The sequence below is a fragment of the Bos indicus x Bos taurus genome, chromosome 13, assembly GCF_003369695.1.
Source record: "Bos indicus x Bos taurus breed Angus x Brahman F1 hybrid chromosome 13, Bos_hybrid_MaternalHap_v2.0, whole genome shotgun sequence".
Classification (NCBI taxonomy): Eukaryota; Metazoa; Chordata; class Mammalia; order Artiodactyla; family Bovidae; genus Bos; species Bos indicus x Bos taurus.
The window spans coordinates 64991665-65014458 of NC_040088.1; the positions used below are offsets into that span (position 1 = coordinate 64991665).

General features: G+C 41.5%; 1 protein-coding gene across 5 annotated transcripts in view; it reads right to left on the reverse strand.

Moving 5' to 3' along the window:
• Positions 1-8286: 8286 nt before the first annotated feature.
• The window catches only part of CUL2 (cullin 2), a 71770-nt gene continuing 57262 nt past the window's right edge, over positions 8287-22794 (reverse strand). For 3 of the 5 annotated variants that reach the window (XM_027560043.1, XM_027560038.1, XM_027560041.1), the window contains exons 17-21: positions 19049-19115; positions 14195-14397; positions 12296-12397; positions 9639-9755; positions 8287-8891 (exon numbers count right to left, since the gene is read on the reverse strand). In XM_027560043.1, the coding sequence (XP_027415844.1) occupies positions 8760-8891; positions 9639-9755; positions 12296-12397; positions 14195-14397; positions 19049-19115 (621 nt within the window). In that variant the 3' untranslated portion in view covers positions 8287-8759. The remainder of the gene's footprint in view (positions 8892-9638; positions 9756-12295; positions 12398-14194; positions 14398-19048; positions 19116-22794) is intronic. The other 2 variants (XM_027560040.1, XM_027560039.1) reach the window with 2 other exon arrangements.

Below are 22794 nucleotides of genomic sequence, written 5' to 3' on the forward strand. Positions count from 1 at the left end.
TCCTATCTATGGGGAGGGCAGACTAGAGAAGCCATCACTCACTAGCCAGAGGGGGCATCTGGTACACTGTGGCTTTGGCAATGGTCATGTTTTGTCTGTCTTCAGACATGATTATAGGGTGGTTTTGTCTTTGCCATGATCCAGCGTGGTCACAGAGTGGCCCTGGGGTTCTGCGAGATGGCTGGGGCTCAGCAAGAGGACACTGAGCCCTTCCTGTGGGTGCTGGCCTCCCAAGAGCACCACTGGAGCCCAACCGGCGGCAGCTGCCAGCGCCTAGGTGCCAGGGCGCTTCTCCTTCTCAGAGACATTCTGTAGAACTGCCTCCTGCCTTTCATCAGCTCAAGAAGGACAAAGAAATACTGAAAAATGTTTCCCCGTTGAAACAGACTGAGGAGAAACGATACTGCCTGATCTGGGCTTCCATTCCAGATGAGAAAAATATGAAACGTGAATGGAGGTTGTCATTAGGGATGTTGTATAAACGCTGTCTCCTGCTTCTGATCACCCTGTGGTTATAAAAGAGAACACACTCAGCTATTTAGGGGCACACGGGTACAGGATCAGCACCTTATTCTCAATCAGTTCAGGAAGAAGAATGTTTCCATAGATAAATAATAAACCAAACTGAGCAAATTGTAAATAATTGGCGCATCTGAGAGGGGGGATCACAGAGTTCTTTGTGTTATGCTTCCAACATTTCTGCATGCTTGAAATTACAAAAAAAAGAATATTCACACCGCCCCCCCCACACACACCACCAAAAGGGCAAACCCTAAACAAAGAATGGATTTTCTTGGTTTTCTCTTTTGCAAATGATAACAAAAACACAGCCCTGCAACTGGGCCTCCAGAGCCTGTACTTGCCTGGAATGGGTTGGACTCGGGCCCTGGTTTCTCCAGGAGGCACAGGGAAGGGAGAGGAGCTGGAAACCACGGTCTCTGTGTCCTCTGCTGCTCTGTCTGACCTGGCAACTTCAGCCAGAAGAGGGTCTATCACCATTCCAGTCTAGGGCATCACTTAGACTAATTTTTCTTATCCAGACGTGAAAATTTTACCATAATTTTCCATTTCACTAGTGGATACCACTCTATACCTGGTACAATGGACACCTATTTCTCTACTAGTATATGTAACGACAGAAACGCAGAGCAAAATGATGTCTCTCCCACCACCAAACTCCACTCCTTCATCAGTAAGAAACCCTGAGGACATCACAGCTACCCTGCAGGCTCCCAGGCCCAGATGGGGCACACGGGCCACTGCTCCACCAGGGAGTTTACTGCTTTCATTTCCCGGCTACTATTACGTTTTGCTGGTAGAATTGTTTCTATTCTAAGATCCTTAGTTAGCACGCATGGTACACATTCCTGACCATGGTATCATTTTACATGTATCACAACACGCACTCTGCAAAGCTCCTTGCGCATCACGCCAACCTTGAGGTCTTTTTTCTGCTTTATTTACAGTCTGATTAGAGGTCTCAAGTATTTTCATCAAATGGAAGTAGATGTGCGATTTATTCTCTGAATCTTTGCAGAAAGAATATTCGCCTTTTACCTTAATGGTTACACAGTAATCTTGGCTTCTTTCCTCGAAGCAGTTTTAAATGTTATTCCACTGTTATTCCAATGTTATTTAAATGTTATCCAATGTTTTGGAAGACAAATCTGGTGCAAGCTGATTCTTTCCCTTTCAGTCCAGAGTATGAGAGATTTTTCTTTTTCCTTAAATTTCAGGAATTTTTACCAGGATATTCCTCAAGTGGCTGTTTTATTAATCCAGCCTGGGATTTGGTAAACGTACTTGCTTTGAGCACTCTTTTTTAGCACAGAGGAATTTATTATTATTGCTTCTCCTCTGCCTGGCTCTTGTATCTTTCTGGAAATTTTACTACCCATGTGTAAGGTCTTGGCTCTCCCAGGTCTCTGCTGGTGTTTCTGATGCTCATGGCTGCATCACTCCAATCTCCGCCTCTGTCTTCACGTGGCTGTCTCTCCTGTGTGTCTGTGTCCAAACTTCCCTTTCGCTATAAAGACCTCCATCATTGTATCAGGGCTCACACTAACCCGGCATGACCTCAACTTGGCTTGATTACAACTGCAAAGACCCTGTTTCCAAACAAGGTCACATTCAGAGGTGCTGGGTGGACATGCAGTTTGGGAGGACGCTACCCAACACAGTAAGTAGGAACAATTCGTGGGCTTCCCTGGAGGCTCAGTGATAAAGCATCTGCCTGCCAATGCAGGAGATGCAGGTTCAATCCCTATGTTGGGAAGATCCCCTGGAGAAGGAAATAGCAACCCACTCCAGTATTCTTGCCTGGGGAATCCCATGGACAGAGGAGCCTGGCGAGCTACAGTCTACCAGGTCACAAAGGAGTCAGACACGACTGAGCGATTCAATAACAATCAGTATGCAACCAAAGACAGTATTAGATGAGTCTAATGAAAATGAGCATACACACCTACCCACTGCAAAACAAAGCAGTTAATGAAGTAAGTCCTTCAGGCAGAAAAGGACTGACCCCAATCCTCTGAGTTCACATCACACCTCGCATCCCTCCAGTGTATACTCAGAAACGCCAGCACAGTGCTCTGCTGAGTTCCCTGAGCTTCCTGGTTGGCCCCATTCTTGCCTCTTGAGAGTCACCCCTGGAAGGAGTGACCACCTGACAGGGACATAGATGCATTAGCTAGCGGCTTGGTCCTTGAGTGCTGCTTCTGGGATCGGCAGCTACAAGGAATTCCAATTGGTGTCAGAGCTTTTGGACGGAGCCAGCTGGGATTTAAGTGACTGGGTCAGCAGTGAGCCTGACCGACTTGTCCAGAGCAAGGCTGGCCTCCTGGAGGTGCCACCTCCTCAAGAATGCAAACAGGCTCTCTCCGATTGGACCTGAGCCAATGCCAGCAGGGAAGAGGGCAGAGGCGGTGGGTTAGGCTGCGGACACCTCTTCCTCTCACCCTGCTTCATGGGGCAGTGCCGGGGTTGGGGGGCAAGCCGGGTGAAGCACGTGCTGTGCAATCGGGGACGGCACGTCCCTCCACCCCACCTGGCCTGGCCCCTTCCTACCGCACTGCACGTCCAGTTTACCATTGCACCAGGGGCTGGACAGCTGCTATCTTTCTTGGCTGCCAACATTGAGAGATGGGTATTGTAAGATGTACAGTCTAAAAAAGGTGTCTCCGATGCACAGCATAGATTTGAATTTAGTCACCTCAGCAGTATATAAACAGCTAAAACAGCCTTTCTTTTTTCCTATTCAACATTCAACTTTTTCTTTATCAGGGCACTTTTGCTGCATGGGTTACCTCCTTGGACCATGTTAGGTACAGTTCAGTTCAGTTGCTCAGTTGTGTCTGATTCTTTGCGACCCCATGAACTGCAGCACGCCAGGCCTCCCTGTCCATCACCAGCTCCCGGAGCTTGCTCAAACTCATGTTCATCGAGTTAGTGATGCCATCCAACCTCTGTCGTCCCCTTCTCCTCCTGCCTTCAATCCTTCCCAGCATCAGGGTCTTTTCCAACAAGTCAGTTCTTCGCATCAGGTGGCCAAAATTAGGAACAGTTGATGCTAAACCAGCTTATTTCTGCTAAAAGTAGATCTTTGCTTTTCAAGCTTGTCCTTTCTTCCCCAAAGGAATAAACTAATAAAGCCCACCCACTCTGAGGTCAGGCTGTCAGCGCAGTGCTGAGGTGGGCAATCCCACAAACCAAGTGATACCTCAACAGGGCGGTTACAAAAATCACAGAACAGTTCCGTCGTTTTCCTATAACCCCAAAGTTCTTCCAAGGAAAATACTGAACTGACCACATGGGATAAAATTAGCAACCCATCCACTTTACCCACCCTCCCCTGGACTGTGAACCTCTGACACAGGCTGCAATTCTTCAATTACTGGAACTATAAATAGGAAGCACTAGAGAAAAAACAATAAAGAATCGAAAACTGAACAAACCCTGCCTGCCTTGAGTTCTTTTCCACAAGCTAGTTCTCAAATGTTTCTTCCTTTTGCTGAAAAACTGTACCATAAATGTTGTCAGGAGAATGTAAAACACTGATACGTTCCTTCCTCAAGGTTACTGCTTAACACTAACAAAGATTGTAAACAGAAGAAATAATCATACAACGGAGTTACTTACGGCTCAATTCCTCTACTTCTACAAACATGTCCTTGCCTCCAAGTAGGGTGACAAGGACTACTCTCTGGAGTTCTAGGAAGACAGGCCCTAGAACATGTGTTCAGTCGCTCAGTCATATCTGACTCTTTGCAACCCCATGGACTGCAGCACACCAGGCTTCCCTGTCCTTTGCTATCTCCAGAGTTGGTTCAAACTCATGTCCACTGAGTCGATGATGCCATCCAACCATCTCATCCTCTGTCATCCCCTTCTCCTCCTGCCTTCAATCTTTACCAGCATCAGGGTCTTTTCCAATGAGTCAGCTCTCTTCACATCAGGTAGCCAAAGTATTGGAGCCTCAGCTTCAGCATCAGTCCTTCCAGTAAATATTCAGGGTTGATTTCCTTTAGGATGGACTGGTTTGATCTCCTTGCAGTCCAAGGGACTCTCAAGACACGTACCAATGATCAAATATTCTCATTCTTGTCGGTTCTTAGTTTTATTATCTAAGATGTTATGTACTGTACTTGTGTGGGAGTAAATACCTACTACTCATAGTCACAGTTATCTGGGACATTCATTCAAGGGTTGAAGAGTCAGGGGAATGAGGATGGATTCAGAAGCCTCTACAATTGGCTTCTGAGGTTCAGGATCAGAGCACCTACATCAGGAGCATCAGTCCCCTGGGACCAACTGCCAGCTCCACTGGGTCATCTCACACACACACCGCAGGTATCTGGAACCAGGCTCACCCCGCTCCTTCTCCACCTTTGTCTCTGTCCAGGTGCCCCATCTGGCTGGATGGTATTTGCTGTGACAGCCGAGTCTCGGGTCCTCTTTGACTCACCTCCGCCCTCACCCAGTCCACTGGCAAGTGGTGTCGCTTTACCCACTGCCCCCACTGGAGGGCGCCACTGGCCCTCTCCTAACGGCCCACTCCCGCCTGGGCCGCCTGTGTCCTGCCCTCCCTCCAGAGTCCGTTCTACACAAACACAGTGTCTCCATTTCCACTGAAATCGCAAATACTCTGAAACAGTTCATAAACACCAAAGAAAAAATATAAATATGTACACTATACGGCATCAGCAAAGGAAATATTCATGCACTCACCACCTATGTTTTAAAAAACATCGTCATTCATTTTTTTTCCGATACAACTACAACTCGGCCAAGTAAACTGTGTAAACACCAGCCGCTGAGGCTCAGGTGTTCTGGCCGCTGCTGCCTACCCCGCGCTCTCCCAGCTTCATTTTTCTGCCTTTAACTTCTCCTACCCGACCTCCTGCAAGAGCCCAGGAGGCCCCTTTGTCAGCACTTTCCCTTGGAATGCGGTGTTCACGTCTGACCAACCCAAGTCTAAATGCCCCACTTGGGCACAGATCATACCTTGGCTGCTGATGGTCAGAGCCATGGTACCCACACAAGACCTGGCCCCAAGGCATGGCTGTTAGGCGACAAAGGAGGGGGCTTGCCTGAGCCCTAGAGGGAGGCCAGGGAGGTAAACCTCACGTTTTCCCAGGCAGCACAGTCACCAAATGTGAAAATCATTCCTGGCCACCAGGGAAGCCGGCCTTTAATGAACTCCAACCAATGGGGCTTCTGTCTCACCTGAGGATTTTACTGATTCGGCCTTAGATATGCCCCATGAACACGCCAATCCTCAACCAGTGAGCCTTTCCATATTCATTCCCACCCATTTAGCTATGGCCCACATATAGCTGCCCTTACAACTACCGTTTTAAAAGCCCATATCCTTTTTTTGCTGTGAAGAGCCAAATCTGACTCCTGATGTCATGATGGAACAGTTTCTTTGACTTATTTTCTGTTGCTTTTGTTATTATAATCATACACAATGGCCTGCCTTAGAGAACCCCATCCCTCTGCCTGACTGTTAAAAACTGCTTTTGTTCAGGACTCTGTCCACCTGTAGATGGAGGAGGTTTTGAGCCAACTCACTTAACCATGTATATTTACAGCTTAAATAAGTATCTTAAGAAACTAAAATAGGAAGTGTTTATTACTCACAAATTAACTGGACACAAACTTTTATTATGAAAAGTTAGGAAAGATGATCGTTGTTCACATATAAAATGAAGTTATTTCTATCTAATTCACAGGACACACTACATTAGGTGCACAGTTTTGCCTTGGTATTAAGTTCACGTTATGCAGTTTCTGGCAACAACTCCTGGAAAGCACTCTAGTTTCCTCATCTATGAAAAGAGAGGAATGCTGCTGATTTTTCAGGATTATTTGAAGACTGCAAACAAATAACAAGTAGAAGCAGCAGCCACAGTCTGCGTTCCATAAAGGTCAAAAAAAAAAAAATTAACGGAAATGTTATAGCATTGTGGCATATACAGGTTATAAAATCCTATTAAGACCGTAAGTTATAAGGTAAAACACAAACTCCAGAATGTCTATCCTATTGTTCATATTAGAGCGACTGTCATACCATACTGGACCAAACTCGAGAATAAACCTGCACCTACAGCAGCAATGAAAGTATCTGGGTTCCAACGGAAAAGACAGTGCTGACAAGAGCTATACGCTGCGCGGCTCTAAGCCCGATCTCTGACTCACATTAACCACCCCAGCACGCGTGATTTTTAAACTTCTCAGAGTTTTGGTCACATTCTTTCTGTTTTCTGAGGCAAAGCACTGACAGCCTTTCCTGTTGCCCCTCGTTCTGCCCTTCTGTCGTTCTGACCCTTCCTGCCCATGGCTCTGGGCACCAAACACAGGGCCGTGTGCCAAGGTTTGGTTGGTGCCACGACGTCACCCGCCTGACCCCACCCGACCCCGCAGCCTCACTCTTCCCCAGCTCCTTGCTGCTCAACGGAAGGAGCACTAAATCCATCCTCTCGGAAGGCACCTTTGTTGAGGGCACCTGGCTCCTTCCTCACGGAGGACAACCGTGACTTCAGTATATCTCCTTTCAGGTCAAACGGAAAAAAGATGGGACAAAAACTGTCGGTCATTTCTGTCAACCTCGGCACAAGTATTTTCTCCATTTTTCAATATATTTTCTTGACAGATAGCAGGTTAAGGCTTAACATTTATAAGTATTTAAGAAAAAAGGAATCAATTTGGAAAACTTTATCAACAAGTTATCAAAACAAAGGTTTGTTTTTTGACAGTGGATGTACAATATTGTATGATTTGCCGTTATTTCCTCTCTAGGGGATAAAAGGGAAAATGAGAAATGCAGTAGAGGAGTCATTAAAAGCTCAGCAGATTTTGTTTTTAAAACACTTAAGAGACATGAGTTAGAAAAAGTACCATCAAACAAAAAAACTGAAAAAGCCACTTTGGCAATAATAAGAGAAACTGGAATACAAGTCATATATGAGATGATATTAAGTAATTATTATTTATTAAGTGTAGTAAAGTAACTATGGTTGTGTTTTCCTACAGGCCTTTTCTGTGACTGAAGTATTGCAAGTGAAATGATCCACGAAGGACATGCTTTAAAATATCAGCTTTTAAGAAAAAATGTGTGTGTAGTGGTGGAGGAAGGGTAGATTAATAAATATGGAAATCAACCAGAGCATTCTAATACTGCTGTTGATACACATAAAATAATGCACTTTCATGTCTATAAAAGCGGCACCTGGTGTACTGCACTATACAGAAAAAAAAAGTATTTAGGTTATGCATTGCTAAGAGTATCTGTGACGTAGGAGCGAATCTAGTGTTAAAGTGGAAGGAGGTGGAGAGTAACAGGCAGGCAGGGGTACGGGGGGAACGCACAGGCAGACACCGGTACCCGGTACCGCAGGATGACCTCCGACCCCGAGGAAGGGGGAGGGAAGGAGCAGAGGGGCGTCAGACCTCATTAGAACTGACGCACCTCGGAGACAGGAGTAACACAGCCTGGGAATGACGGCGCTTTCTAAGCCAGACGCGGGGTCCCCTCAGTCCCCTCGCTCATGGTTCTGCGCTGCAGCAGGACACCACCAGAAACTCGAACAGAATCACAGCCTCACTCCTCACGAGCCTCACATCCAATGTAGTTCTAATCCATAAAAAGAAAGCATCACTTATGCTGAACGCATCCTTTACGCTGAAGGCATTCAGAAACAATAACTGAGACGTTTTCATGTAGGATTTAAACAGGAACACGAGGACTCACGGACATTTCTGAGCATTGTGATACTCCACATAAAAAAGGCATTCTATTTCTTTATTTTTTTATTTGACAAGCAGCAATATCATGTTTGTCATTTTAATGTAGATACAATTATTAGGTTATCTGTCATATTACAATATTTAGGTTTTTTTTTTTTTTAATCTTATGTCCTTTAAGATACATTAAAAAAAAAAAAAACAAACACATCAACTGCAAACGTGAAGGGGAGAAAAAGCATGGTACCCAGCCGGATTTCCACATTTCAGCAATACTTCACTCATCCTTTTTTTTAATAAAGTTTTAAGAAATGTCATAATGACATGAGCTTGAAATATCTCTAGGCATCTTCTCTGACGCTCATGACGTGGCACTGGTGATGTTGTAAACAGCAGAGAAACAGGGGCTGCCAAATGACCAAATTATGGAGGCACAGGCCTGCCTTCTCCCACGGGGACACACCGGACGCTGACGGCAACGACCTCTCACACCAACGCTGGAGGACGCCGCGTCAGGCGACGTAGCTGTACTCATCTGCGGACGCCTGGCTGCGTTCGATGTACTGTTTGTCTATCAGGACTTCAATACACTTCTTAATCATGCTGATACTAGGGTTAAACCGAGCTCTTGACTGGCTAATCACCTGTGGGAGAGAGGCGGATGATAAAAATGCTCTTCTCACCAGGAGCACTTCGTTCAACTCTGATGCAATGCACAAAAATACCTTTTCATGCAAACTGTGGGAATAGTCTTAACGTTGAGGCTATGAAGGAATTTAAACGGTGAAGGGTACAGATACAGCCAAACCTAATAACATACTAAATCAAATCACAAACTAATTAATTTATTCATACACGCCCTCAAGCTTCCATTTAATCCCTCCGCAACTTCTGGCTCTTAGCTGAAAGAACACCTGCTCAAGAAAGCTTTCCCTAACACCCCCTGAGTCAAGACCTGTGTACACTCTCATTGTACCATATCCCTTTTCTTTGTGGCACATTAGTGTAATTTTATATTTACTGACACATTACTTCAGTAACGCATTTCTTCCTTACGACACTGAACTCCCAAAGGGCAGAAGCCATGTCCTGAGCTGGTGTGCACCCCACGGCGACTAGCACAGTGCTCCACCAAACGGGAGACGCGCGAATTCAAGGAATGAGTGAGTGGTGGACACGGTCGACCTCCTTCAATAAATGGACACGAGGCTCAGACCTCTAAATCTAAACGTGAATTTAATACTGGATTTATGAGCACTGTTCCCCTTCAGAAACAAAAAGCATTTCTTTATGCTATACAGGAGTCACAGGTTTCTGTATCATCTTCACAAAGAAACATGCCTAATTCTAATACCCTCTGCCAAGAAGTCTTCAGGACGTTCCCCTTTTACCTCTTGAATAAGGGCGTTATGCCGCAGTACTTTTCTCGCTTTCATGATACGAACTATAGCAGCCTGGAGGTACATTTTCCGGTCTTCGTCTACAGCACTTCTCGTCTGCTCCATTTCCTGTTTTATGAAGCCCATAAAAAGCAAAGGAGACCCTCAGTCACTGCACTTGTTTTTAACTCCTTTTATTTGTGAGTTTAAATAAATCTCCAATCAATACTGAGAATCAAACTATACAATTATGTGCCCAATATAACATAACCATTACCAACAGAATACCTATAAGTTATATATAATTTCTCAAGTTAAAGTGGGGAGGCTATTTTTTAAAAAATGAACACTACTGTACATTGTACTCAGTGTAAATAGTCAAGAAAGTAGAACTTAAGTGACACATTACTTCAGTAATGCATTTCTTCCTTACAACACTGAACTCATAAGTTACTTATTGAGAGTAATAAGTCTCAAGACCATGGACCTATGAGTGAGTAAACACTTATACCACAAAGCTTGCTGACTTTAGCAACTGGCTCCAAGTGGATACTGGATCAAGCTTCAAGGGCAAGAGCTGGGAAGGGCTCCATTTGACTCAAGCAGAGAAGCCAGGAAGGCTGGGCCAGAAGGGCCTCTCTCAGTGGAGGTCAAGGGAAGACAATGGTGGGAAGGCACAGAAGCAGGCAGTGCCACATTAACAGGGATCTCACAGCAGATAAAATACAATAGCACATGTTATCACCATTGCCTATAGGCATGCGATCTTGACCATTTTAGGGGTCAAACTGAATAGCAACTGATTAACATTTGACCTTGGGGGGGAGTTAAGTTCCCAGAGGCGCCTGACATATCTGAGACCTTCACAGCCTGCCTCAAGCCCAAGGTCAGGGTGGCACATGGGAAGCAATAAGGAAACCCCCAGTGACACGAACAGGCTGCCCGAGAACCACCACATCCACAGCGGAAGTTCACGGTGCACACTGGCTCACCCCAGGTCGGACTCTACTCCAGACCTACGAGCTCATCACAGTTTGAGTATTAACATGATCTCCATGCAGTTTATTTGCACAGGGAAGTCTGAAGGCATTTTCAACAGTTTTTCTTTGAAAGAAATGTGTTGCAAAACTTTCCCTTATTTTATGAATGAAAAATATGAGAGATTACATTATTCTTCAAGGTAGAAATTTCTTCAAGGTAGAAAAGAATACAAAACGAATCCATACATTTTAATAAAACTTAAAAGCAAATATGACTATGTTCATTGCAGCATTACTTACAACAGCAAAGATATGGAAGCAATCCAAGTGCCCATCAATAGAAGAATGGATAAAAAGATGTGGTGTATAGACACACAATGGTATATTACTCAGTCATAAAAAAGGAATAAATAAAATGTTGCCATTTGTGACAACACAGATGGACCTAGAGAGTATTATGCTGAGTGAAACAGGTTAGAGAAAGACATGCCTCCATGGTTTCATGTATATGTAAAATCTAAAAAAAAAAAAGAGCAAACATAGCAAAACAGAGTTACAGATACAAAGAATCAACAGGTGGTTGGAAGGGGGATGGGGGAAAGAGAAAAGTCGTGAGGGAGAGGAAGAGGTATAAACTTCCAGCAGCAAAATAAATGAGTCTTGGGAATGAAATGTGCAGCGTGGGGAAATTTATGTTGTAAGTTTGTATGGTGATATATTGTAACTAGGCTTCTCATGGTGATCTAAATCACTATGTTGTGTAACAGGAACTAACGTAGCATCAATTATACTTCAAAAACAAACACACTCATTGAAAAAGAGATCACATTTGGTGTTAGCAGAGGCAGGGGTTGGTGGGAGAGGGGAGGAAAATTGGATGAAGGCAGTTAGAAGGTACAGACTCCCAATTATAAAATGAGTATTAGAGATGTAATGTACAACATGAAAAATATAATTAATGCTGCTGTGTGTTATACATGAAAGTGGTTAAGACAGTAAATCCTGAGTTCTCATCACAAGGAAGTTTTTTTCCTACTTCTTTAATTTTGTCTCTATATGAGATGATCAATATTCACTAAACCGACTGTGATCATCATCTCAAGATGTATGTAAATCAAGTCATTATGCTGTACAGCTTAAACTTATACTGTGATGTATGGCAATTATATCTCAATAAAACTGGGAGAAAAAACAAAAGGGCAAATATGACTAAACTATGACACCTTTTTCCTAAGATTATACTGCTAAGTCACTTCAGTCGTGTCCGACTCTGTGCGACCCCATAGACGGCAGCCCACTAAGTTCCTCTGTCCCTGGGATTCTCCAGGCAAGAATACTGGAGTGGGTTGCCATTTCCTTCTCCAATGCATGAAAGCGAAAAGTGAAAGTGAAGTCGCTCAGTCGTGTCCGACTCTTAGTGACACCAAGGACTGCAGCCTACCAGGCTCCTCCGTCCATGGGATTTTCCAGGCAAGAGTACTGGAGTGGGGTGCCATTGCCTTCTCCGAAGATTATACTACTGTTTTTAAAATCTAAATACTGTTTGTGAGGCCAGTCAATGGAAAGAATAAACCAGAAAAGATGTATCCTAATTTTGATGTGCAAAATTCTGCATTGGTCTCAATGTTACTGCTTGTAAAGTCCAATGCTTAAATATTTACAAAAGAAATGACATCAGAAAGCACTTACCTGTGGTGTGTCTTTCTGCATTGACGTAGTAATTTTAAATTTTGTTCTTTTACTGCTAAAGTTCATATTTAATGAAAATGAAGATTCTACATCGATGTCTTCCTATAATTAAAAATAATTCATTTACACTTATAAAAATAAAATCATCAAATAACAACTGCTGCAAATAACACGCCATGAAGTTAAATAATGACCAAGCAAAAAACACTGAACTCTCATAATTTCTTATATTACAAATATTATTTAAGAGAAAATAATTGTCTTTTGTCAAATCATGAAAGAGAAAACAATTCTTTCCTAATTTTATACTTGATAGAATTTTAATCAGCTTAGATTCAGCAAAACTTTTTCTGGCCCAATGTTTAGCAGAATTTTAACATTTTAATTTTTATTAGATACCAAGGCTCATAATTTTTCCATTACATTTTGAAAAACCGAATTAACCAAAATTTTTTGAATACTATTACAATAACAAAATACCAATTAAAAATAACCTAATGATAGAAGCCAATTGGTTTCAATGGCACACAAGCTCACTTCCCTACCACCGAGTGTAATTCTGACATTACCCCCTAATGCACATTTTATCCACTCTGCCAGAAGCCAGTGGTCTTTTCTCAAGTGGAAGTTGTTAAGCCAATCTTTAGCTCTTAAGCTCTATTGAGCTTAAGAAAGCCACTTTTGTCATACACTGGAATTTCTCCACCAGCAGGACCATGGAGCACTTGGCAGATGGCACTTCCTCAGTAATAACCACAAAAAGTCTATTAAAGAAATGACAGCTTTGTATTTCCCATTTAATGTGCATAATATCTATCAATATTTATTTTGTACATTACTGAGCAGCAAAAATATATAATATGTTTAGAAAAATACTTACCTTTTTAAGCATTTTAATTAAGCTTAAAAATTTAAACTTAAATTTTAAGCTTAAAAGCTTTTTAATTAAAACTTTATTAATTCAATATTCTGCTGAGTTTCTGAAGTCAGAAAAACTAATCATTTCTCAAAATTAAGAAAAGCTTGATTTGAATTACAGCATGCATGCCATTCAGAGGCTACAAAAGTCATCTTTAGCAAGATGAACTGGTGTAGGCCATGAAGTAGAATAAAAACCCAACATCATTTGCAAGAAGTTTTCCTTACAGGCACGATAATCTCAAACAGGAGATTGAACCCACATCTGTTGCTTTTTTAACTATTCAAATATCTATGAGATACTATAAAAACAAAAACATGTTACTAGGGGAAAAAAGTTATAAAGAAAAAAAGAAATGTACTATCAGCTTGCTAGTCCCAGGACAGACACTAAAACTATATGGGGCTGAGCTGAATCCTAGAGTTTAGGACTCTAAATTAAATGTGAGAGTGACAGCAGGAGACGGGAGTTACACGTTGTAAATACGCACAGAATAGACATCAATAAGCTGTCATTTCCTATCACAGAACCATGTAATCAAACATTAACTAAACACACAGAAGAGCCCAGAAAAGCTTATGACAGACTACAGTTTTATTTTATTTTTATTTTTTTTTAAATTGGGAGGCCAAAGCTCCAAATCCACGGAGTAACCTTGACGCCATCACGCCCGCTACAAACACCAGCACTTCCGGGAGCAGGCTCCTGAAACCCAGACTACAGTTTTAAAGCCTCAATTAATCAGAATCCTTCTGATGCCAACTCTTAAATAATTTTCAAATAAAATTGAACAAAGGGCACTTGAGTACCAACTGACGGAGCCTTCTCTGAGACACTGAAAGAGCCTGAAGTAACGCGGCTTTCAAGCGCTACAAAGTACAAAGGGCATTAACGATTATAACCTTACTTTTAAGACTGCAAAGGTCCCATGAAGCTTTAATGTTTATAATACTTAAATTTCTTAAAGTATTACCCCATACCTTTTCTGAATCATGGTTAATCATTTTCACATCGAGTAATGATTTGATTGTTTTCGTCAGTTCCTTTTCATTCATCTGAGTGCTGTCTTGAAGCTCTTTATAGCTGACGGTTTCACTGTTGTTGAAGGCAAGAAGAACTGCCATTTGGTATGTTGTAACCATAGCTACGTATGGTTTGCCCAAATAGTTCATTTTAACTTCACCTATAATTAAGACAAAATGTGACAATAAGCTGATCACTCCAAGAAGCATTCCAAAATTACCTGATAAATAATTATTTCCAATATTTTCTCTTGAAAGAGTGAACCAAGAACTTAATTATTGAAAAGTTATTCCTGCTAGCAATGTAGCATTTGTTTGCTGAGGGGATGGGGGACGAGGGAGAATTGAGTGGAGGGATATTAGTCTGGGGTATCCAATATAATCACAGTTAAGCTATCAAACAGTTAATAGGAAAGCTAAGACCTGGGCAGAAAAAACAGTAAAAAGTGGAGGTGGAAGAGAAACAGACAAAAAGAGAAGACAGTCTGCTACCACAACTGCCTCCTGTGTGTCTATCTGGTCTACCCTAGGGAAGGTTCATGACTATGAGGACACCTCTATTGCAGCTCTGGCTAAAGCATAATTTCTGCTTAACTATAACAATGTTATTTTGTCTCATAAATTAAGTTTTTCTCCCCAGTAATCTTCTAGAAACAAACACAAATGTGAGGAGAGACAAACAGGCAGATTCATTATTTTGTTGAAATCAGTTCCGTTCAGTTGCTCTGAACTGGGTGTCTGACTCTTTGCGACCCCATGCACTGCAGCACGCCAGGCCTCTTTGTCCATCACCAACTCCCGGGGCTTACTCAAACTCATGTCCATTAAGTCGGCGATGCCATCCAACCATCTCATCCTCTGTTATCCCCTTCTCCTCCTGCCCTCAATCTTTCCCAGCATCAGGATCTTTTCCAATGAGTCAGTTCTTCGCATCAGGTGGCCAAAGTACTGGAGTTTCAGCTTCAGCATCAGTCCTTCCAATGAATATTCAGGACTGATTTCCTTTAGGATGGACTGGTTGGATCTCCTTGCAGTCCAAGAGACTCTCAAGAGTCTTCTCCAACACCACAGTTCAAAAGCAGCTTTCTTTATAGTCTGACTCTCACATCCAAACCTGACTACTGGAAAAACCATAGCTTTGACTAGATGGACTTTGTTGGCAAAGTAATGTCTCTGCTTTTTAATATGCTGTCTAGGTTAGTCATAGCTTTTCTTCCAAGGAGAAAGCGTCTTTTAATTTCATGGCTGCATCTGCAGTGATTTTGGAGCCCCCCAAAATAAAGTCTCTTACTATTTCCATTGTTTCCCCATCTATTTGCTATGAAGTGATGGGACCAGATGCCATGATCTTAGTTTTCTGAATGTTGAGTTTTAAGCCAACTTTTTCACTCTCCTCTTTCACTTTCAACAAGAGGCTCTTTAGTTCTTCTTTGCTTTCTGCCATATGGCTTCCCTTGTGGCTCAGCTGGTAAAGAATCCGCCTGCAATGTGGGAGACCTGGGTTCGATCCCTGGGTTGGGAAGACCCCCTGGAGAAGGGAAAGGCTACTTACTCCAGTATTCTGGCCTGGAGAATTTCATGGACCACAGGCCATGTGGTTACAAAGAGCCAGACACAACTGAACAAGTTTGTTGAAACAGTTGATGGAATAAAAATGTTCTAGACCCTACACTACCCTGAGAGCTGTAAAAACACATCAGGCTTCGGTCAACTACAGTTCTATCCATCTGGGGGCACGGGGGTGGTGGGTGAGCTCACCGAAGAGCTTGTAGCCAACACTGCTGTCAAACAGATACGCACTTGTAACACAAGAAACGGTTACTACAAATCAAAGAATCTCTTCCTAGAGCACAAAGTTGGGGTTTAGTGACTGCATTTCTCTTTCTCTTACACCACATACACATCCTGCATTATTTGACTTTTACTGACTTATAAACTAAATCAGTATGAGATCTGGTTTTTGGGTTCTACATTTTAACTCAAGAAAGTTGAATTTTACATGAACTTACCCCAAAGGCTCTGTTGGTGATAATTAGCAACTCTGGTCAAGATTTTGTGCTTCTTTTATTATTTAATAATATATATTTCATTCATTATATAATTAAAGAATTTACAGGCAATAAGTCAATTCTCCAACTTACTATCTATCACCAGACAGATATGCTTATTCTAACTTGTACTTTGCCTCAACTTTAAAAAAAAAAAACTAACACTCAGAAATGTTTTTCAAAATTATTTGAACATCTAGAGAAAAAAAAAAATTCTAATCTCTGAATTTCCACAAAAGGAGGTTTTAATAATTAATGGGAATATCCAATTCACATAGAGTTTAAGAATATTACCATTAGGATTGTCCTACTAACAATTAGTATAAAGAGCATTTTAAGAGCTTCATCTCAACATTAAAGTTTAGGAAATGTGGTGAGAGGCAAAAATATAAACCGCATAAATGGCATTAGACCATTTGTGCAATGACTGCTCGATCATATCCCAGAAACAAAGTATAAAATAATGCCTCAAGCATCTAGATGATTAAGCTAGGACCATCACCCAGCTGTCAAAGATGCTGCAACGTACTGCCAAGGGTCTGGAAACAGAGTGAGTCTCTGGCACAAGAACGCAGAGAGCATCAGGAGACAACGCAATTAAGGGCTCAAAGTATTCACTGATATCAAATCTGCAACTCTTAGAGAAAAAATGAAAACTTGTTAGTTTTCTTGCTATTTTCCACACATTATTAGTATCAGGGGTACATGGACTTCTCACTTTTTCCAGCACCATTCTCTTGTTACTCCTCTCAGAGCTGAAAAGACTGGGGAAAGGGTGAGGAGCATGTGGGACAGGGAAGAAAACCCGAAATCTGGATGATTCACTTAATTACTGCTGGGTAAACAGGAAAGGAGAATGACAAAGAGGTCATTTAACCTTTAGAATAGGCTGAGAAACTGTGAGAGACTCCAAACTAGAATAAAACACTCTGATACACACATACTTGAAAAATTAGCCAACCATAATTCAAGCGATATTAACAGCTGCCAGAATAAACAGTAGGCAGAACTCTCAAAACACTTTCATCTGAGTTTCTCCCTTGTTACCTATCAGCAACCTAGTCTCTAGCGGAAAGTTTTTCCTTACAGAACAATGTCAGCTGCTAAACTGCTGAGTGCATGACAGAGTGTCATCGATCTGCAACCAGGAGTAAGAACTCGATTCAAGCCATGATCACCAGTGGATGCTCCAGCCAGGAGTGATCAGGACCCCCGAAGAGATATTCTCACCAATATCTTAATACACCTAGTTTCCAAACATCAAAAAGTTAAGTTCCTCATTAAAACTACTTGAAGAGATGGACTGATTACTGCTGAGGTAACTGCAAAGAGAGTTTAAACTCCCCAAGATATTTAGGAAAAGTAAAAGTAACTTTAATTCAAGTACATTAAAACACTGGTCCAGCAATGTATTGTTCCTTAAAACCAATTTACTAAATGAGAATATAAAAACTCACAACAGGTATAAAACTAAAAGCCAACTACTAAGTGACCACATACTAAGAATATCAGCAAACATCTCTTTATTTCACAAACAACTGAAAAATTAAAATGCTCAGCTTGTTCACTAAAGATACACTTGTATAAATATGTATTGAAAGCAAAGGTGAAAGTGAGGCTGCTCAGTCGTGTCCGACTCTCTGCAACCCCATGGACTATAGCCCCCCAGGCTCCTCCATCCATGGGATTCTCCAGGCAAGAGTACTGGAGTGGGTTGCCATTTCCTTCTCCAAGGGGATCTTCCCAACCCAGGGATCGAACCTGGGTCTCCCGCATTATGCTTATTTATTACGTACTAATATGCATTACTAACATAATGAGACATCGTATTTCAAATATAAAGTAATCAAATAAATGGTACTTATGTTTCTCTTTCCAACCCAGGAATCAATCTGCATATTCTGCATTGGCAGGTGGATTCTTTTACCACTGAGCCACCAGAAATCTCTCCAGTCAATTTCCTGACAAAGGTATGGCAACTAATCCGATTTTCCTGTATTATTTCTAAGAGACATTAACATACATGGATATCCTTTCCTTCTTATACAAACTGAAAGTTGATTCAATGCACTTTTCAAAGCATAGCTTTAGCAAAAGTAGACAAAATTCTGAGTGTTTGCTTTGGCTCACATCTTCAGGCAGCTCAGAGCAATATTACATACAAGCTCTCACCACCCAAAATATTAATTCTACTTTCCAATAAGTCGACCCCACTGTTCCAGGAAGAAGCTAAGGAAATGATTAGATTTTGATTAAACTTTTCTAAAACTGGGAAGTACTGGAAGTTAATTGGGACATTCTGGAAAAAGCATTTTCTACAGTAGTTCACTACAGTACCACAAATAAAAATCAAATGGTTAGGTCTCCTTGTGGTGCTGTAATAATTAATGAACTTTCTGAGGATGTCTGGCATATCTAGAAAGAACAGGTTTTTTAAGAGTATCTGACTCATCAAGTCTGGGTTTCTAAATAAAATTCCAAATATCTATAAAAAGTGGTTTGTTACAGAAATGTAGGAAACCATTATAAAATTCAGAAATTCTGTATCAGCAGCACACTATTAAAAGTGCTGCATGTGGACTTCTTTATTGTTGCTTTAAGGGTAACCAGAAAGGTAGATGAAGAAGAAAAGGTTAAAAACTATAATTAGAAAAGAAAAAAAAAGACAACTATAATTAGGCTCTAAGAAATCTCTGTCCAAAATTTTAACATAATCATTATCAGGTAAATTTCATTAAACTAGATATAATTAAATGCATTTTACCTGTACAAAGATAGTGTAACCATGTAAGTTTCCTTCCACTGAAATGCTGGCTGTAAAATAATTCAAACTGTAAAAAGAAAAAAGGAATCATTATTTTCAGCTACGACAACCTAACTTACTTGGCTATCACTACAATAAAAAAGCAAAAAGAAAATTCATGTTAGAAAAAGACATTAGAGCCCACAGAGTATATTTACTCATTTTATAGATAAGAAAACGCAAAATAAAAGCTCCTAATAAAGATTATGCAAATATCAGACCAGCCCTTTTCACTTACAACTCGGTCTGTGGTTTTCACGGCCAAACCGCAGTCCTGCAAATCTGACTTTTTGCATAAATTCAGAAATTACTGTTTTGAATGATATCAATTTGAACTTTATAAATACAAGTGAAAGTTGCTCAGTCATGTCAGACTCCTTGTGATACCATGGACTGTAGCCTGCGGGCTCCTCCCTCTGTCCAGAGTTCTCCAGGCCAGAATACTGAAGTGGGTAGCTGCTCCCTTTACCAGGGGATCTTCCCAACCCAGGGATCGAACCCAGGTCTCCCGCATTGAAGGTAGATTCTTTATCAACTGAGCCACAAGGGAAGCCCAAGAATACTGGAGTGGGTAACCTATCCCTTCTCCAGCAGATCTTCCTGACCTAGGAATAGAACCGGGGTCTCCTGCATTGCAGGTGGATTCTTTACCAGCTGAGCTACCAGAGAAGCCAATAAAGCACTAAGCGAAAAACATTACTGTGCACATTTCAATATGAAAATATAAATAATAAAATCATACCTTCATCTCTAGTCTCCTATAACATATACCCTTGTTGAAGGGACCGGTTGACTAGTGTCAACAGTTACTCCAAAAGTGACCACCATGATTTAACTTCCACATACAGTAAAACACTAATACAAGCAAAGCATCAGTCTTGACTCTGTATCCTTTTGTTGATACTACTGTGGAAAATTAAACATTCTAGTAACATAGCTTTGATATTAAAAAAATTCCTCCCTCTGACTGAATGTGGAACATCAGTCCAAAAAGTAGACAGTTCTTTTTAAAGAGCTAGTACATAATCTACAGTGAGAAAATGATACTGAAATTGGACTTACTAGCCCAGAGAAGGCAATGGCACCCCACTCCAGTACTTTGCCTAGAAAATCCCATGGACGGAGGAGCCTGGTAGGCTGCAGTCCATGGGGTCGCTAGAGTCGGACACGACTGAGCGACTTCACTTTCACTTTTCACTTTCATGCATTGGAGAAGGAAACGGCAACCCACTCCAGTGTTCTTGCCTGGAGAATCCCAGGGACAGGGAAGCCTGGTGGGCTGCAGTCTATGAGGTCGCACAGAGTCGGACACAACTGAAGCGACTTAGCAGCAGCAGCAGCAGGAAAAAAAAAAAAAGGACAAACTCCCTCTACTGGTACTGAAAGAAAGTTCAAATGGAGAAAACAATTTTCTTGAAAGCAAGATTTTACAGTCAGAAAGAAACTCGCTTTTTGTTTGTAAGTAAGGACACTGGAACCTAGGGGTGGTCATATGTTAATAAACAAAGTTTAAGGGGTTTATTCCAGTACTCCAATAAGTACTGGAAAATAATTATTTCAAGGAGAAAGAAAAGAATGACAAAGTTACGAGGAAACTATTACTATTTCTGCTCCCAACTTCTCCTTTAATTTCAATTGGCAAAGTAGGCTCTTAAGAAGAAATAAGTTTTAAGACTGTTAAAGGTGAGGGGCCGGTCAGTCTTCTAAGTCTACCTTATGCATGGTATCTTAAAATATACCTGACTGTTCACATTATGCTAGCCTGCTGTTACCACTATCATCAGTGTTAGCATTAACTACTATCAGCTATCTTTTACTGAGTACTTACTTTACACATCTCACTTGATCTTCATATCAGCACTCTGAGTATTAGTATCATCAGTTAACAGAAAATTAGAAAGTTATTTGCCCTGAGTCACAGAGCACAGTAAATGACAGAATATGTAAAACCAGGATTTATGATCCCAAAGCTTACACTGTTATTTGATTTATAATCCTTATTTTGAAAGAAACAAAAACATACGTAATTCAAAGATTCAAACGGCACATTGTGAACTTCTCTAGGAAACAGTGTAATGAAGTATCATTTTCAATTTATTTTTATTTATTCATTTTTAACTGAAGGATAATTGCTTTACAATATTGTGTTGGTTTCTGCCATATATCAACATGAATCAGCTGTAAGTATAAATATGTCCCCTCCCTCTGGAACCCCCTCCCACCTCTCACCCATCCCACTCCTCCAGGGCACTGGTCTGAGCTCCCTAAGTCGTAGAGCAAATTCCCACTGGCTACCTGTTTTACATATAGTAGTGTGTATGTTTCCAGGCAACTCTCTCCGTTTTCATTTTAAATAACATATGCATACCTTGAGGTTCACAAGCTCAAGTTATTCCCCAAATAAAAGACTACTGAAAGATAATGAAAGCCTCTTGGATACATGTATACGTATGACTGAGTCACCTTCACTGTTTACCTGAAACTATCACAAGATTGTTAATCGGCTATGAAGGTGAAATTATCACAAGATTGCTAGTTGGCAGTGAAACTGAAAGTTGCTTGGTCATGTCCAACTCTTTGTGACCCCATGGTCTATATAGTCCACTTATTCTCCAGGCCAGAAGACTGGAGTGGGTAGCCTTTTTCTTTTCCTGGAATCGAATGCAGGTCTCCTGCATTGCAATCAGATTCTTTACCAGCTGAGCCACAAGGAAAGCCCAAGAATACTGGAGTGAGTAGCCGATCCCTTCTCCAGTGGATCTTCCCAACCTACGAATTGAACCAGGGTCTCCTGCATTGCAGGTGTATTCTTTAAGAGCTGAGTTACCAGGGAAGCTCTGGTTAGTTGGCTATACTCCAACATAAAATAAAAAGTTAATGAAAAGGATAATAAAGATTTTGCTAGAAAAAAAAAAAGCTACCTAAACTTCCATCCAATCAAGAAATAAGAAGGCTTGTTTGGTGAGTTAGAGAATCAAAAAGGGTCAGTTGGAAGAGAAATGGAAACACATCCATCCATTCAAAAATTTGTACATGAATGTTCAGAGTAGCATGACTTATACACCCAAAAGATCAAAACAGCTCAAACGCCCATCAACTGATGTTGGATGAGTAAATAAAATGTGGTGACTCCATACAATGGAACATTATTTGGCAGTATTTGGCATAGGCTAAAACATGGATAAACCGCGACATTCTGCAAAATGAATGAAGGCAGTCACAAAAGACCATGTATGACATAGCACTACAACAGATGTCCAGAACGGGTAAATCTACAGAGAAAGAAAGCAGACTGCCTAGGGCTGGGGAGCGGGCAGGGAGCTGGTGAAGGTGAAGAGTGACTGCTAAAGGGTAGGGGGTTTCTTTCAGGGTAATTAAACAATTAAAATGTTCTAAAATTAATGGTGCTGATGAACATACTGTGAATATACTGAAAACCACTGAAAGTATCCATGTTACATGAATTGTATAGTGCTGTGGCCTGAATGTGTCTCCCCAAATTTGTATGTTGAAATCCTGATGCCCAATGTGATGGTTCTTCAAGGTAGGGCCTTTGGGAGGTGCTTAGATCCCCTCATCTAAGGCATTAAATCCCACAGAGCTCCCCAGCTCCTGCTCCCACGTGAGGTCACAGTCTGTCACCTTCGTGGGCCTTTGCCCCACCATGCTGTCATCCTGGCCTCGAACTTCCAGCCTCGAGAACCATG